The sequence below is a fragment of the Mesocricetus auratus genome, unplaced genomic scaffold (assembly GCF_017639785.1).
Source record: "Mesocricetus auratus isolate SY011 unplaced genomic scaffold, BCM_Maur_2.0 Super-Scaffold_100024, whole genome shotgun sequence".
Lineage (NCBI taxonomy): Eukaryota > Metazoa > Chordata > Mammalia > Rodentia > Cricetidae > Mesocricetus > Mesocricetus auratus.
In genome coordinates this window covers 21214019-21232928 of record NW_024429205.1, presented here as the reverse complement: position 1 = coordinate 21232928, position 18910 = coordinate 21214019, and the positions used below count along the sequence as shown (strand labels likewise).

Here is an 18910-nt window from a genome sequence, read left to right as displayed (position 1 = left end):
CACATTGTCCAGGCCAGATCAACAGGGATTTACAGATACCAGGGAAAGACAGCTCGTCACAGTCATGGCTTCCACCCACTTCTACCTTCAGGTCCTGGATGTCAACTCTGCCACCATGGGCCACATGCTTCTGCTTGCTGCTGCTGGGGCCCATGGAGAGGGAAGTCACTTCTTCAGGGCTGCCAACACTCTGTGTCATTGCCATACCTTGCTATACCTTGCTTTCACCATCAACATTCTGACAAACTGCTGACTTGTGGTTACTATCTGCATCTAGAGGTAAGAACAAGTTGGCAGACAGCTGGACCTGCTCAACCACTCAAAGAACTTCTCAAATAGTGGCCAGGAAACCTCCCTAACAGTTTCTGGAAGAAGGAAGCAGTTTCTTCTGATGTGGTATGGCTGAAGATACTGATCAAGGATGAAGGGAGAAAGGAGTGAGTGGCCGGGATTGCTGGATAGCCATACTCAGATGTACAAGAATACCGGGGTGCTGCAGCATTGCCTGGTGAGCTGGGAATGTGGATAGCATCTCATTTAAAGGCATTCTTGCAACAGTCTGAGGTCAGCACCATCTGGCACAAGAGAGGGGCGCCTTTTCTCTGGCATCCTCAAGTTACCTCCAGCAGCTGCCCCCGATCCTGGCTTGCTGGGTGGGGGCAATACAAGGGTAGAGAGTGGGGCAGAGGTGCTAGTTCATGTCCTGTTAGGTCTTCAACCTCCATGAAGCTGTGGAGCCGCCCACGGGAGACTGCCTCTATCTGGAGGACTTCCTTCCTCCTCTTTCCCATGTTGAGTTCCCAGAATAATTCACTGCAGTGTTCTTTGTCAAGTCCCTGCCACCCCATCTTTGTAGGAGAAAAAAGAAGAACAAATGGTCCCCTGGGCGTTGTAACCAAGCAAGCAGATGCTTCCAAAGGAAGGTAAGTGTCAGATGTGCAACCATATGACTGAGGAAAACACATTACCTCACTAAGCTCCACTGTGCTGTACCAGGCCCTAGTCTTAGATAAGAAAGAGGCAAAGGGATGCAAACGATGTATCTAAAAGCAGGCTGTGAGTTGGGGAGGGAGCAGAAGACGGCATCAAAGGCCCTTCATTTACAGACCGCCCTTATCTGCGAGAAGAGCAACAGTGTGTGGGCCGTGACACCGTGACACTAAGGGACAGGGAATGAACAGCCTGGGGAGGAAAGGAATGGCAGTTTAGGGAAACACTTTGGAAAACAGCCAAGGAAACCCAGGTTTTGAGGCAGCCATTCCAAGGCACACCCGCGGAGTCTGTTTCTGAAGAAGGCAGTTCACAGCTAAGTGAAAATACGGCGGGGACACAGTTTTGAATATGCGGCTCAGAAAAGCAAAGGTGGGCGGAGAAGGAGTCATAAGAAACACTGGATGTACAGTGTCAGGGAGATGATACTCAGCAGGAAATTCAAAGGCAGTGGCAATTACTCTGAACACTGAAGGTGCTGACCAAGACTTGGCAGGAGCCACAATGCAAGTGTTCTTTTAGATGGAGCCTCACTGCAAGCGAGTAGGGCTTGATGCGGTTTGTCCCTCTAGGATTCTTGTTTCTTCCCCAGTGTGCAGAATCTTTGAGGTCAGAGCACTGGGGTTTCACCCTGGGAGGGCTTAGTGCCATTCTCTTGGGAATGAATCCTTATGAAGCTAAGTCACGTGATACAGCAGACCTGAATGCAGCAGGTTCCTTTTCTATTTCACTGCGATACCATGACCCAGCTGAGGGGCCTGGAATAAATCTTAAGACTCTGGACTTGCAAAACCACGAGTTATACAAACCACTATTCCTTATAAAGTGCCTAGCCTTGGGAACATTGTTTTAGCAACAGAAAGTGGACTAACATATGCCATTTTTGAGTTGCACGCTGAGAAAAAGATTAGGACTATAGAATGTTAAGAATACATTTTTTCCTTTATGTCTGATATGCTTTAACACCAATTGAAAAAAAAAACACAACTAGGAAACAGAAGTAAGTTTCAGGAAAAGGGTTTGTACTGTTAGGACACTTCAAGATGAAGGAGCTATTGATGTATTCGTCCAACCTAGCACTGAGTTGTTCTCAGCCACTATGGTGACATCTGACAACCACCACTGCCACCACTATCCATGTACAAGTTAGGCTAGGGCGATCATATCAGGCAATGCTTCCAAGGCAATTAAAGCGGCAGCTGGGATCTGGGCATCAGGTAAGAAAAGCAGTAATTCTGAGGTGTCCTTTCCTAGTGTACTTTTTACTGTGGGCTAAATTCCATATGGTGATATCTCCCATCCACCACACATTTTAAAGAAACTAAAGCAGAAGGAGGCTTGACCTAGTGATTTAAACAAGGTGTAGTTGGAAGCACTCCCAAGCTGGAACTTTCTCTTTCCAATTCTAGTTCTCCATACACACAATTAATACAAAAATGCCTTTTCCAGATTTAATACTTGAAAAAATTGCCCTAATGAAGAATGAGCTACCAAGCAGGAGCACAATGTGGAGCACCATCCGAGCTGAGGATGGCTAGGTAACCCTGGCAGGGAAAAAAACCCACCTCATAAGCACAGCCGGCTCTCCACAGTCTCTGTGAGGTGTGTCAGCATTGCGTTCCGCAGGGAGGCTGTTGTCCACCTTATAGACATTTAGGGTCTTAAAAAAAACTCAAAGTGGTATGTGTACATCAACCGAACACCAGCTATTCAGGGCCAAAGTACCCCTTCCTAATATGGTCTAATGAGATATGGGAAGTTCTGGCTCTGAATGAAGCCAGCTCAATCCTTTGCTTTGTTCTACCTGCAGCTGGAAAAGCTGGGACTCCTTGGTCACTGACTTAAGCAGAAATTATCACACACCAAATTGCCAAGCAATGGAGGGCTGAGTTGACTTGCAGCCTAAACCTGACACCACAGGCCACTGGCCCTTCTACGGCAAAGAAATGTGACTCGAACCACCCACAAGAGAAATCTGGATTAGTGGTCACTGACACACTACTGATTGATTATGTAACAACCATTTACATATGACCTCAATGTGGGAAACCACCAAGAAGGGCTGCTGGGGATGCGCTCCTTTATGTTCTGTGTCACTTTTTATTAGTCAAAGTCAAAGACTTTCACTCACTAATGGCCAGAAGATCAAAGCAAGCCTGCTCTCAGGGATGTGGAGACCTGAAACTGGATACAGAAATCTGTCTGGAGTAGGGGGGGGGGTCACTGTATCCTGACAATAGTTGTATTCTGTACTCAATCATTTTCTGTTGTGAGGGGCTGTCCTGGGACAGATGGACATTAGAGGTTTATTTAGTTGATCACCGAACCCCTCATCCACTTGTGACAGTGAGAAATGTTTCCAGACATTATCAGATGTCTTCTGTGGGGAAACACCACCCTAGTGGCTGAGAAACAATGGTTTCTTCGAGAGAGCTTCTTGTTATGACCTCAATATAAATATACACATGCTAAAATAAAACGGGCCATGTTGGAGGGCTGAAGGTTCTGACCCTGGTTATTACAGTAGAACATTCCTAAGTGTATGTGCATAGTAAGAGTATACTCACTGTGTACAAGAAAACAAAAGTCCTTCCACATGAGCAGCAGAGTAAGTTTTGTGAAGCCTTCCGCATCATATTCCACAACACCTCTAAGGGAGAGAACACACAGACCCTTGTAAAAATAAGGTTCAAGTTAGGGAAGACTATTTAAAGGAGACTGCACTGCAGACAGACATAAGACCTGTGTGCATCAAGAGGGTTAGGGTTTGGGACGAGAGCACTGAGGCTCATGTTACAACCTAGCCATTTGCTACAGCTCATGATCTCACTCAAATTTCTTAACCTGTGGTGACTGAGCTTCCTTATTCAGCAGGAAATTATGATATTGGTAAACTTTTTAACAAGACTGCCAAGAAAGAAAAGAAGATAAACCACAAAATGGAAACGCCAGTCATCAGTTATGAATGAAGGGGCAATCTAAGAAACCAGTCAACTGGGCATGATGTCACATGCCTTTTATCCCAGCACTTGAGAGGCAGGGGCAGGCAGACCTTTGGATCTCTGTGAGTTCGAGCCAAACCTGTCTGTATTCCTAGTTCCAGGCTGGGCTACAAAGTAAGACCCTGTCTCAAAATGAAACAAAATTTAAAATGAAACCAGGTCATAGATGGCATTACTATACCAAATGTCACCTGACTACCTGGACAGTGAACTTAAGTCTCACTTACTTTACCCAGGGACTAAACATAGGTAACACTGACAATATAATTTGGGATTGTGCTGGAACTCTTGCATTTGTACCCTGGCTTCTGTCTTTCCAACAAAACAGCAACATCAGTGGGCAATCTGATGTGGTGTCAAGGGATAACAGCTCCTGGCTTGCTGAGGGGACTGGTTCACCTCACCAATTTCCTACAAAAATGGAGTGGTAAATGATGTTGTCACCAAAGTATGACAATACTAACCATGTATTGGGGACAGGAAAGTACTCATTCACACAAGGGAGTCTCTGAAGAGATCTCTCTCCCCAACTGACCAATGCTATTGATGATTTCCAGTGTAATACAGGGACATTCCAGGAAACATACAGGAACTAAGATCCCAAGGACCAGGTGACCTGCTCAAGGATGGTGTGTGTATCATTCGGATCTGACTTAGGCCAACAATGCTGGTTTATGAATGGATAATTAACCCAATATTGTAACCATGGGGTCTGAACTCTTTTATTCCCATATCTCAAAGGCAAAATATAATGCCTTTTATGCCTAAGTATATAATATGATAACACAGTGGTAATTGTTTATAATTTAGTAACTACATAAAAGTAGTATTATATTATTATTCTATGTGCATAATAAAATATGTAAAGTGCTTATTAAAAGAGAATGATATAAAAACAATTGTAAATTCCTTTTTCGTATTTTTCTTGTACTTAAATGGATGTGTGTAACCCTTGGGGTGTGTACTTCCCATTATGAAGATCACTGTGCTAGTTTCATTGTTTTCAATCATATCTACTCAAAATTCTGATCAGTAATGCTTATTACCACTATTGTATAAAAAGTTCTCTCTCAAAATGTTCATCAATAAAGCTGAAAATAATTTTAGCCATGGTAGACTTAGGTAAAGGACAGCCATGTTGTTTGATAATGACAAACACCGTAACAGTTAAAGAAAGAAATGTTTGGCAGTTTTCCAGGAGTCACAGTTTTGCTTATAACTGTGCTATGGTGTCAAAGCTTTACTCGTGGTTTCATTTGCTCTTATTTGCTTACTTGGTTTCATCTTCATTTGCTTATTTGAAATTGAGATTTTGTGTTTCTCTTTATGCAGTTCTATTATTTTTCAGTCATTTCTGAAATAAGGAGAGGCCCATAGTAGAGCACTGAAATCTCCAAACCCCAGGCAGAGAGCTCCACCTTTAAAGGCTATGAAGAAAATGCACTGGCACCCCTGACAGCATGTGGAAGAAGTGGCATGGCTTCTGGCCTGGGGGGGGGCGGATGCTCAGGGCAGCAGCAGGAAGAGCCACTCCATGCTGTCCCTGCAGCCCTACCCTTCCCACCCGCCTCCTGTGCCATCTTCTCACCCCTTCTCTGCAGGATAACTCATCACTTTCAGGTGTGATGTTAGGTTCCTTCCCTGTCAGGAGACCTGGATCCTGGGGCAATCAGATTCCTGCCTTGTTGGCCCCTCTAGATCACTAAACTCCCAAGTCTCAGGGCTACCTGCAATAAAATGTGCTTATACAGTGCCTGACTGAACCATTCATGATGCCCATCATCAGTTGAGTGGACAACCAAAATGTGGTACACATAGACTATCAGATTTCATTTATCTATAAAAGAGAATGAAATCCCAGTGCCTGTAGGAAAATGGAGAGAACTGGAAATCATTATGTTAAGCGAAATAAAGCAGATTCAGAAAAGACAAATACCACATGTTTTCTCACATACATGGAATCTACTTTCAAATACGCGTGTGTAGGTCATCAAAGTGGAAAGAGCGTCACAAGAAGGGAGGAGAGCATGAGGAAGGATAGGGTAATGGAATACATGTGACAAGAAAGCAAAAAGGGAGGCTATCTGGGAGGAAGAAGGGGGGACAGCAAGAGAGATGGGGAGGGCACTGAGAGGAGGGGCAAGAACTAAGTAGAATGTTGTGTGTATGGAAAATGCCATAATGAAACCCATTACTCATAGACTAACTTAAAAGTGAATTTAGAGAAGTGTAGGGAAAAAGCCCAGCTGGTTACCTCGGGACAACTAGAAGACAATGGAGATGAAAGCACAGTACAAGCTGCCCAAAGCTCCACAAGACAGGCTACGCCCCCCGACAGCTGCAGAGAGTGCCACATGACGGCCATGTTTAGGAGAGGCACACTGATGCTCAGAGAACATACTTGGGTCTACGGTCTGCTAAAAGCTAAGTCATCCTGGCAGCTCTAGGGTAAGCACCAAAGCCAGAATGTCACAGAGAAGGCACCACATGTGAGAACCAAGCGTACTGTTGGTGTATGGTCTAAACAAGGCAGAACTTACGTGCCAAAGTGACTGAGAAAAGCAGCGATATACTCCCTTCTTTTGTGATATCCTTGAATCACATACTGTACCTGGAATGGAAACCCAAAGCTGAGAATTAGTACACAAAGATTTAAAGTGCTCTATTATGAAAAACTGGAAAGATTCAGAGAAGCTGGAGGAACAGGGAAATGAACACCCATATTCCCACCCTATATTCAACAACTCTGAGTATTTTGCCTAGCTGTTTCACCCGGCTGTCTACCTACCTACCTATCAACCTGTCAATCAATCTTGCTGAAACATTTCAAAGGAAATTAGAGACATCCCGGCTGTTCACCCCAAATACTTCATTTAGTATGCAACTCCAAAAGAATTAGACATTCTCTTTAGGAAGCCACAAATACAGTTGTCACACCCAACAGGTTTAATGAGCATTCCAATGTCATCTGCTACCCTGTCTGTGTTCAGTTTTCTTCATGGCCCCCAAAACATTGTTTCCAAAACAGCGATTAGATATATTACTTGGTTATATTTTGTAAATCTTTTAATCACACAATAACAGCATATATGTTGTATGTGTGTCCACACAAGCATGCATAACTGTCTTATAGACTGTCTCAGTTTTCTGTTTCCTTTATTGTCTGTATTTTCCTATACATCAGAATCTAGAGCTAAAGGGATGATTAGATTGGATTAAAGGTTTTTGGCAAGAAATCTTCCTAGGTAATACTGGGCCTCATCATTTGGGTAAATTACTCCATTGTAGCGGGATGTTCTCCCTTGCTGTAGTGAATATATGCCATAGTAGACACACACCCCACTTCTCAGGGCGAACGATCTGCCAGTGTATCTCCCAAAGCATGGGAAGATTTGGTTCACCATTAATCATTCACTTAGTGGCTTCAGTATCAAATGGGATATTCTTCTTTGAATTATTTCATTTGGGGCTGAAAAATGGTGATGTAAAAATGTTCTATTATTCCTTTTGTATTTATCAGCAGACATTCTCTAAAGATATTTTATCAAGTGGGGCTTTTTGGTTATCTTGAACTCCCATTGAAAGGGTAAGATAAAATTAAAAAGGTAAGATAATGTCTAATTCTATCAAAAAAACTTAATATTCAGAATGAGAAGTATTACAATGGGTGATTTTATTTGCATTTTTGTATACCTCTGTTAGCACAAAAATGACAATTTCTACAAAAAAATAAATCATTATACTAGGTAGCTGAAAGTAAGTTATTTATACAATAGCTTCTACCATAAAACACATCCTTTCTAATGGTCTCATTGTGACTGAAAGAAACAATGAGAGACCCCCCAAAACTGTTTATACTGGCTGTAGTCACACTGCGTTCCCATGGCTAAGGAGAGCTCAAGATAAAGTACTTCGCATAACCTTGACACAAGTGGTCCTGATAGCCAGGCTCCACCTTTGAAAAGTAAAACAATTCTATTTATATAATAGTGGTTTATGTCAATTTACAAAAAACAGTGCTTACTTTGCAGGCTTAATGCAAGATCAGATGTTATTTTCAGAAAAGAAAAACAGATGATAAGTTTGCTTAAGTGGCTTTGTTTAAAAAAAGGATGAAAACAGTTCTGTGTACTTGATTTTAAAAACAGAAAAGCATTTTAACAGAAACCCACAACAAAACTGGCTATAAAGATAGATTCCAATGTAATTATGGAAACTCATCTGAAGAGACTGCTCCTAAAAGCAGCCCATGCTGTCCTCGTTTAGAACAAACAGAAGAACACCAATTTTAAACACAAGTAAAATTAATGAAAGGGAACCAGATAAGAAAAACACTGATTCTTATATTTCTGAGAAAGCAATATTCTAATTTCTTTGAGGGAAATGTATGACTAGAAATTAATCTCAATTGGGGAGCTTTACAAAGGCCTGGCTTCTCAGTTCTGGAAGACACAATTTACATTTTTCTCTAGAATTCTGGAACACAGATTTGAAGGCAGCGCAAAGCCCCAGAATGTAAATAAGAATTCTGCCCTCCCCTCTGGCTTGGAGAGGGACAGTGAAGGGGGGAGGGGTTGTCTCAGCAGAAGCCACCACTCCATGAAGCTAAGTGCCTTGGAATCTGGGCCAGTCCTGCATGCTGTAGCCTTGCCAGATTTCAGTTTCTCTGACATTTAAAAATTAATACTGAAGCCTCTGAAATATTATTCTTCTTCAAAAATACATTCTATAGAGAGATGAACTATCTTCTGAATGAGAGAGATAAACAAAAGATCTGTTTTCCCAGCCAATATGAACGAGTCAACAGGAGCAAAGAAAACAGCACTTTGGCAATTAAGTCAACTGAGTCATAGTCCATGTGGGATGGGAAAGAGCCAGGGTTACTAGTGCGTTAACATCTCTAGTTTGCAGCTAAATACATTGGCTAGACATTAACAAGTGTATGCTCCCACTTTGGGGAAATAGTTGACTAATGCCATTACAGTAAACTCAGCTATGTGCTCTTAAATACAGCTAAGGGAAAACTTCAGATAATTTGATCTGGTGGGGACAAGACCAGCTGACTTGGAATTCTTGCCCCTAGAGGAGCAAACTCTCCGGTCAGCTCCCAGGCATGACAAGAATGAAGGACAGACAATTAATTAATGGGTGAGATAAGAAAGCAGAAAGAAATGAAGGTCGTTTTAAGGAGTTAGCCTGACATTGGCTGGCTGTAGACATGCGTGTACACCAGTTGCCTGGGGAGAAGGGAGTTCAAATAAAGCCATGAGAAGACACACGATGCACAAAAATGTAGGGTACAGGAATTCTAAGAGTGACATGAATCACCACAGTGAGGGGAAGAGAGGAAGATATGGCAAGCAGTGGAAGGTGTGTCCTCAGAGAATGGACAGGAAGAGCAGGAGGAACAGATGAAGTGTCCTGCAGAGCAGGCAAGGCAGAGGCTGAAGACACAGAGGTGTCCCAGGTGCATGGGCCATGAAGAAGGGGACTCTCACAAGACACAGGGGACTGGCTTTACCTTGTTGGTGAGCAGGTGGCACACTTGAGGCACGTAATCAATGAGACAGCCTCCTCCTGGAAAAGCAGGGATATGAAGAGCTGAGGAGCCTCCGAGGGCACTGAAAGGACAAGAGCACAAGGAACTTGACTGGAGCCGAGAGACATCGTAGGCATGACACCCCAAGCAGACCCGGAGCTGAGAGACATCGTAGAGCATGACACCCCAAGCAGATCTGGAGCCGAGAGACATCGTAGAGCATGACACCCCAAGCAGACCCAGAACGAGAGACATCGTAGGCATGACACCCCAAGCAGACCTGGCTTCGCACCATGGCCTGGCCGCCAGCTGACTTGGGTTAATGAGGTTGGTAATAGGAGCTACACATTATCATTAGATGTCTGTGTTTTAATTCACTTTGTTGCACTAAAAGGTTACACATCGTTAAGAACAACTGAAGATAATATCACACAGCAGTATGTATATGTCATGTCTAAGATAATGTCACATAGCAGTATATATCTACCACTCTAACTGGCTCAGGGAAGTCTTAACAGTGGTAGGTAGACATCACTCTGAGGTGACAGTTGTTCATCAAACACCTGGCCTGAGCTACAGGGAACTGATGAGCCACTGCTGAACTCGCTAGCTTTGACCTGTGTATCCTAAAAGGCAGACAAGAGAAAGAGATGGGAACAAGCAGGATGCTATAATCAGTAATCACTAACCCAATCATTGATTGTCAGTCTTGATTCTGAAACAGAGGCTAGCACTTTTACACAGGTGAAACTTTTTTCAAAGACATTAAGTGCCAATGATAAAAAGAAGTAATTCAGAAACTTAAAGCATGGATTTCATTTATCACCCTCAATCTTTTGTCATGTTTTCTTCTTTTCATTGTATTTTAATGTATATATTTCTATACTTAAACCCCTTTGTAATATTCTGGGAAATAAAATAAAATACCCCAGGTCCTTAATGCTGTGAGTATTTATTGTAGGAGTCCCAGCTCTAATGTTGTGAGTGAATGTCTAAACCTGTCTAAACCTGCAAGCTCCTTTCTAGAGTGTAGGGCAGGATGACTCAGTCTAGAGCTGTGACACAGAGAACACACTGAACTCCAAACCCCTACTCTACCGTCTGCAGATTTCTGAAATTAATTTTCCTGGTAAAGGTGAATTTTATGTTTGCTCTTGGGGATGGAAAATCCCAACAAACAAAAGGTGGGTGATGCAAGGAGGCCGGAGATGGAGTGGAAACACTCGGTCCTCGAGTTGACTCAGATGAGAACTGAGAACTGACAGCAAGCACAGCAGCCTGTGTCCCGGTACACCACTAACATCACCTAGCTCTGCAATGCCCAGGACCCGGGCGGCCAGGCCTCCTCTCGATACTCTTAGCATGGATACCGGGTTAGGTTTAACAGAAACTCTGAAGACGGTCAGGAAAAGCCCCGCAGCACCCTGTGAACTGGGGGCCAGATTTCTGTCCTTGCTTCTAACCTACAAGGCACATGGTCCATCAGGTTCTAATTACTCTATTAGGTTAGAAAACCAATCAAGAAGAGAGTTCTACAGGACAAAAAAGCAAGAGTTCAATATTTATGCCTTGTGGTTACAGGTTAAATATACATATAAAGTAGAAAACTAAAGTAAATACCAAGATCCAGGCTACTCATAGCTTACTCAGAGAAATAATCATTGGTATTACAAAAACTAAGTAAACTAATTTGGACAGTGTCCTGGAATTGATTGACTGCAGTGGGCTTTTGGCTTGTATAAACCATTATAGGACAGATCTTTAACCACCTGTTAAATTGTTAGAAAGAAAAACAGTATGCGGCAATCCTCTCAACCTTTCTCCCCTCCCCTGCCTCCATCCATCTCTCTCTCTCTCTCTCTCTCTCTCTCTCTCTCTCTCTCTCTCTCTCTCTCTCTCTCTCTCTCTCTCTCTCTCTCTCTCTCTCTCTCATCCTTTTCTCTCTCTGCTTGACTGTGTCATTCTGAAAAGCAGCCATAAACAAAAGCTGCTTGTGGTGGTGGAAAGAAGCAGGGGTATGAAGAAATCCAGAGTCTTCTGCCAGGCCTGTTTCTCTGATTATTAAGAACCAACACTTGTTGCTATTCCATCGCATTACTACAACTCAGTGAAGAGAGAATCACTGTAACTTTACAGGAGAAGAAGGCAAGGCTTGGGGGACACAGGCAATTACCTGAGGCTTGCACAACTAGTCGATAATCAAGCCAAGATCAGAAGGCAGGTCTATCTGTTTGTCACTAGCACCCCTGATATCTTTGTTGACATACTTTGCTTCCTAAGAAGAGGGTGAATTTAACCATGAAAGGCTGCAGGGTTGGGAAGAACAGTTGTGTGGCTGCCTAACGTCCTCAGGTCAAGACGTTGATGGGAGGAAGCTCCCAAGACACCCGATGATCACTAAAGCCGAGCAGGTGAGCCAGAATTGTTTCTATGTTCACACCTCAGCACTCACCACATCACAACAACCAGACTTCCCTGATTCTGAATGTGACCAACTGACCACTCTTGGCATCTACCTTTGAACCACTTAGCTACCTGAAGTTTGTCAGATGTTATGAAACAGAGCTTTAACTGGGTTCATTTTAAAAGGATGCTTGTGATGGACAGTGGTGGCAAACACCTTGAATCCCAGGACTCAGGAAGCAGTGGCAGCGATCTCTGTGAGTTCGAGGCCAGCCTGGTTTATAGAATGAGCTCCAAGGCAGCCAGGTCTGTTACACAGAGAAACCCCGTCTCGAAAAATAAAACAACAACAACAAAGATGCTAGCTTCCCCATTAGTTTAACTCAGGGGTCTCTTAGTGTGTTAGGATACACAGCCTAAGACCCAGTGTCACATACTGATGAGTAATGTTGATTCATATGCCAATACCCACCTCATGAGTAAATATTTAACATGCTGGTTAGAGCCTGAATGCTGTCCTGAGCATGTGAATAAACAAAGACTGATACCATGAAATAAAAAAAGAAACCACTGTTATATTTTCAAGGGTGAAAGGTAGATGCAATGGCTTGTGAGTTCCAATTATTTGATACTGATGAACTAACAACAACAACAAAATGGGCTGAGTACACGGAAAACTCACCCTGTACAGAAGAGACTCCAGCCATCTCCTTAGCTCTAAAAGATAATCACAGCAACTGTTTCTGATGAAGATTAATATATTCCTTTCCATGCGAATGGGACTGATAGAGCCTTTTGTGAACCTTAGTCACAATGTCTCTACTACTCAAGACTTGACTCAGCTGCAGTGTGACAACATAAGGGAATTATTTTGACATGACAAAATGCAGGGAGCCAGCCTGTCTGAAAGCCTGAGTGAGGACAATGGGGTCTGACACTGACCCCTGATGAAACAGCAACTCCCAAGTAAGTGAAGAAAACATCATTTAGATGGGAGGCAACCAGAGTGGCGAGGGACACACAGTCATCGTTCTTGCCCCTGTAGAGTTCTCTCAAGTCAAGGATCTCATCAGAACGACAGAGATAACACTGTTCTTAAACAGATCATCTCTCAGGCATTAAGAGGGTTACATTAACAACAGGGGCTATACTAATACTCAAACAGCACCAGGCACTCCAAAAGAAAATACTAGAATGGCTCTGAGCTGAGTATTCCATGTCCAGGAGTGAGGACAAGACTGTCAGGGACACCTGGGGCAGTCCCTGTGCTCTGGTAATGCTCTGGACTTGGGTCTGAGGGACGGGGAGCTGTCAGGCTGCCTCCTCCATAGTACAGCTGTGAGAGTGTGGGAGGTTAATGCATGGAAATGGGAATTGTCAGGACCATACCCAGGAGACAGGCTGCCCCAGCTCCCAGCTAAAGGAATGGCAAAGCGGCACTGCCAACAACTATCAACAGTCTGCCTAGCAGTTTAAAGGCGTCATTTTCCCAAGTAAATGCATGACCAGGACATCACAGCAAGGCCATGTGAGGCAAGGCAGAGGAATGCCAGGGCACTCCATGGTATCAGAATGTATTTCCTAGAGGCCTGCCAGGATAGTTGTCATAAGTCACTGATGTTCAGTGAGTACCTACTTTGGCCAGGCATGCCATAATTTCTAAATGCCATCGCAACCCTGCCAGCCAGATTTAACTACATCCATTCACAGGTGGGAAAAGGGAGATTCAGAGTTTCAGTATCTTATCCAAGAAGAACAACTACATCACACACAACTACAATTCCTGACTTTGTCTTTCTGGCTCCAAAGCCTATGTCCTGTTTCATAGAAAGACTTGTCTGTCTTTTGTATGGGTGTCTGTGTACCAAGTGCATGACCAGTTACTGAAGAAGGCTTAGGATTTCCTGGAAGTAGAGTTACAAATGGTTGTGAGCTGCCATTTGGCTTCTGGGAATTGAAAGGGGGTCCTCTTGAAGAGCAGCAAGTGCTGAGGCATCTCTCTAGCCTCAATACTGAATGCTTTAAAGATTACTCCTTGTTTAACTCCAGCAACAGGAGGCAGAGGCAGGTGAATCTCTGTGAGTTTGAGCCAGCCTGATCTACAAAGAGAGTTCTAAGACAGCCAGGGCTATAAAGAGAAACCCTGTTTCAGAAAAGGGGGGGTTAGGAGGACCTGTATGAATTGAGGTTAGCCAAGGTTATGTAGTGAGTTCCAGGCAAACCTGGGCTACAGTGCTGGGTTTTGTCTCAAAGAACACCCCCTCAAGAAAAATCTTTTCCTTACCTATATACTAAGTAACCAAAGCTGTCTGTAATGGTTCTATCCATCAAATGTATCACCTTGTCACCTTACTCCTTCTTAGTCTAAGATACATTTGTCACAGCCAACCTAGTGGGACTTAAAAATCCACATATATAATACACACATATATCACATACGCATATGCACGCTTTCTAGACCTGTTGTTAGCCCTTACTTCACTTTATGGTTTAACTTTGAGCCATATCAAGAGTCTCTCGAACTTCAGTTAAGCAAAATCAGAGTATAATACACTATGGAAACATCTCAATGTGCATGAGAGAAAATAAAAAATAGATCAGAATGAGTACTCAAAATTACAAGAGGGAGAACTCTGGGGAGCCACACTGGGGTAGGAGGCTCCCAGTGGCATTGGGCAGGACAGCCTACACATACTTGTAGCAAAGCTAAACACACTCCACTGCCTGCTTGGAATACTGTACTATGTTTCTTGTTCCTCAATTTTAGAGAAGCAGATAAAAATGGAAGTGTTCTGAGATAATGATAACGATGATTAGGCACTCAGAAAATGTTCCTCTTTGGAGCAAAGTCTAAAGAAGCTGAAACTGTTGAGTTTGATTTCTCAGATGTTTATGGAATTATTAAAAGGACAATTAAAAAAGATGAGGACATACTTTGTGGTACTGTCAATTGGATGTTCTTTGCTTAGGAAAAGTATGCATGAAAAGAACTCCAATGGCAATAACAGGGATTTAGTCTGCAAATGAACTCCACATGGGACAGAAGGCAGACAAATTCCACTGACTATGTATGCATCATGCTCTACATCAGGCTTTACAATTACTATGGAAACAAACCTCTGGGTATGTCTGTGAGGGGTTATCTGGCACAATTGAGGTAGGAGGACCCATTCTAAAATGGCAGTAGCATTCTGTGGGCTGGACTGGATAGAAAGGAAAGAGATCTAAGTACACGCATTCAAGTGCTCTGGTTCCTGACTGTGGACACAATGTAACCAGCACCTCCCACTCCTGCTTACCCTCCTTGTCACATGGACTGTATGCCTTCAAACTGTAAGCCAAAGCAAACCCTTCCTTCCTTCAATCGCTTTTGTTCCAGGGACCAGAAAAGTAACTAATACAAGAAGGGTTATTCCATCCTACACATGAGAAGGCTGGCAGGTGATAAACTACATAACGCCTCTAAGTTGCACAAGGTGGTGATGGCAGACACATCTAACTCCAGGTCTCTGATGTAAATCTGCCCCACTCCCAGGTTTTCGGTTACCACTTCTGGCACTTCAAAATCCCCCAACACACAACCTGATCTCTGCTTCAATATGTGGCTTGAGTGTGTCAGGTGATGACAAACCCCTCAAGGCTTTTTCCAGGAAACCTAACTAAGTACCAGATCTGAAGCAAAAAGAGACTTTCTCATTCTAGAAAAAGAGAAACTCTTGGGAATCCAAGAGAACTGTGGAAATCAGAGGCCCTGACCTTTCCAGTGGAATGCATGCAAGAAAATTTTACATTTAAAGGAGACAGAAGATGGGAATATTTTAATTGCAAACAGAGTTTGTCTAACAGCATGCTCTCTAACCGAGCCTTTGTTCAGTAATGTGCTTTAAGTTTATTAAACATCTCACAGAAGCCTTTGAGGGGCAGTGATCTTAGCAGATGTCCACATCAGGATTCTGTTAGCACATAAAAAAGCATCTTAAGGAAGCCCCTAAACAATGGGCTTGGGAGATGTTGCCCTAGTAAGACTTGGTGGAAACTACTTAGAAGATTCCTTGCCACTAGAGACACTTCAGGATGACTGGGAAGAGTTCTTCCCTCTTGCCGCAGCCCTATCCCTAGCCTATGAACTGTAGTTAATTCCATCACAATCTTTTAAAGTAAAACAACTTTCAAATCCTCTGGTCAGGTATGAGTGAATTTACCTTCAATTTGTTATACATTTACAAATCTGCATTGCCCCAGAATGGATCAATATTCTTGTATTGTGTGGAGGCAGGTTACTTTTCCTATGAATTGCCTTCGAAACATTTTTATTGGATGCATTCAATAGTTACTCAAACCTAATTTATCTTTTCCCAACAACTCCCTGCCTCACAAAAACATAGGTTTACAGGCATCTGAAGGCAGATGCAGAGAACAAGAGGCAAACCTTTCACCCCAGGAGAGGGTATCCACCTGCTTCTTGTTCAGTGGTGTTTGCTAAAGGCTCCTACACAGGAAGGGCATGCACACACAACCCACCCCTGTGCTCAAAGGACTATGGAGGTAGCTAGGGCCTGGCTAGCACACCCAAATGAAAAGACACTGGAAAACGAGACTAGCCCAGGAGCTGGCACTCTTCACTTCACAACCTGTTTCCACAGTGATCCTTGCTTGATTTCTAGCACCAGCCTTACAGAGTAGATGAGTGCTCAGACAGCACCAGAGAGGAGAAAACGGTGGCTGGGAGTGGACAGAACCTACCCAAACTGGAAACGAAACTGGGCTTGCAAAGTTTCTCTGCTCTAGTAGTTTCCATGTTTGTTTAACAATAACCTGGGGAGCTCGTTAAAGATTCACAAACCCAAGCCCCACCCTTGAGAAGGCAGTGAATGTATTAGGTCCAGCAGGTCTGAGATGGGGAACTGGCCCTTTAGCAGCCCACTCAGGCAGAGCAGTACACACCTGCAGCTGGGATTCTTCACTCTGACCATGTTCACACGCTGGGCACACACAGAGGAGGGGAGAGCAAATCTGCCTCCCAATCCAGAAGCATCAGGAGCGTGTGAAAGAATCCGCCATGAGCTTCAGGTCAGACTGGGTTACACAGAAGTCTCAGGCCTGTCCAAACCCCATACTGAGACTCTGCCTGTCAAACCCGAAACAAAGCCAAAGCAAAACAAATACCACCACAACCAAAAAACAAGGCAGAGGAGGGTACAGAGATGTCTCGGCAGTTAAGAACACTGGCTGCTCTTGCAGAAGACCCAGGTTTGGTTTCCAGCACCAACATTGGATAGCTCACAACCACCTGTAACTCCAGTTCTAGGGGCTCTGACACCCTCTTCTAGCCCCCATGGTCACATATACTTGCTCCTAGGTGCCACACAAATATACATTAAAACAAACAAGCAAAAAACCCAACCAACAAGCAAAATTGTGGATCAACAACAAGGAACTCACTGTATATGGGAGAGCATGTGTTGGGCCATATGCAATAGCTTTCTGGCCCACTGAGAGAGGCGTAATGTCTCAGGCTGGCCAGATCATCTACTAACTGGAGGACTGTGACTGGAGAGGGAGCAAAAGGAAGATGGCGGATCCAGATGCCTACATACGGTAAATTAGAAACAAAATGAGGTTAAGAAAAGCTATGTTTAGTCGCAGAGTGAGCAAGATCCTGAAGATAAAGAACTAAGGGCTTCTAGAATGAATCACAGGCTTATTACTTAACTTTCTCTTTTATTCCGACAACTTCCAAATCTGTAACTCTAGATCAGACTGGTATTATAATCAGGATCCAGATAATTCACTTCAAACAACCTGTTCGCAAAACCCTGCCTAAGCAATTAACTGTTGCTGCATGCATCCCACTTCAGTAATGACAACTCCTGTCTTTTAGTTCCTCAATGAAAAGCCTCAGCTACGCCCCCATCCCTTGCCTCTTCTGTCACAGGCTATATTCAAAGCTGGGACCAACTTTCTACCATTGCCCACCCTATCACTGCCCATCTAGGACTGTTTCCACGATTCTTTTCCCAGCCACTTTTGGAGTTTTCTTCCTCATCTGCTTCAGGTCTTAACCCAATGCCTCCTCACCGAATCTTCCCGAACAGAGCCACTGCTTCTTCCTCTGGTTGCAATCTTTTCTGCTGGCTTCTTCCTAAGGAAGGCCTGCGCCCCCCAAAGACACCCTGCTTGCTATACTATTTTTTCACTGATTTTCCTGACCATCATTTATTGGAATGCAAACTCTTCTAGAATAGGAACTTCACTGACTTTGTTTATGTGTATAATCCGAGAAACAAGAACAATGACAAACTGTATCGGGCTTCCAATAAATATTTGTAGTACAAGTTGAACACTTTTAATTTGAAAAACTGAAATTCCAAATGCTTACAAAACTGGAAGCTTTATAAGTGTCAACTGATATCACAGTGGAAAGTTCCATACCCACTCTTACACGACAGGTGACAGTTCAAACATTGGCACAGGACTGAGGAGATAGTTCGGTGGATTAAGAGCGCTTTGCTGGGTAAGAATGAAAACCCCAGTTCAAATCTCTAACCTGGACATAATGACTAGGTATGGCTGCACATGCATGTAACCCAAGTGCTGTGGGGGCAGACAGGAGGATCACTGGGGCTTGTTGGCCACCAATCCAGACCCAGGTAGAGTGAGGGTCCCTGTTCAAGAGATTAAGGAAAACATTCTCTTCTGGTCTCCTATTATGCACAGATTATACATACATGTAAACACACACACACACACCACACTTACATATCACACACACACAAATCCACATGTAAACCACCAAAACTATTATATGAGATTAATTTCAGACTATGTATGTAAGGTACATATGAAATATAAATAAATTTCTTGTTAGACTTGGGTCCTGTCTTGAAGATAGATCTTTTTGCATATGGAAATATTCTAAAATCTAACAAAAAATTCTGAAACATTTCTGGTCCCAAGTATTTCAGATAAGGGACAC

The 18910-nt window shown here is 43.4% G+C and overlaps 1 protein-coding gene across 3 annotated transcripts in view; it reads right to left on the bottom strand.

Moving 5' to 3' along the window:
- Positions 1-18910, bottom strand: part of Babam2 (BRISC and BRCA1 A complex member 2) — a 391454-nt gene that overhangs the window by 66708 nt on the left and 305836 nt on the right. For all 3 annotated transcript variants that reach the window (XM_040730653.1, XM_040730654.1, NM_001281577.1), the window contains 3 exon segments: positions 9514-9613; positions 6533-6603; positions 3558-3640 (listed from right to left, as the gene is read on the bottom strand). In XM_040730653.1, the coding sequence (XP_040586587.1) occupies positions 3558-3640; positions 6533-6603; positions 9514-9613 (254 nt within the window).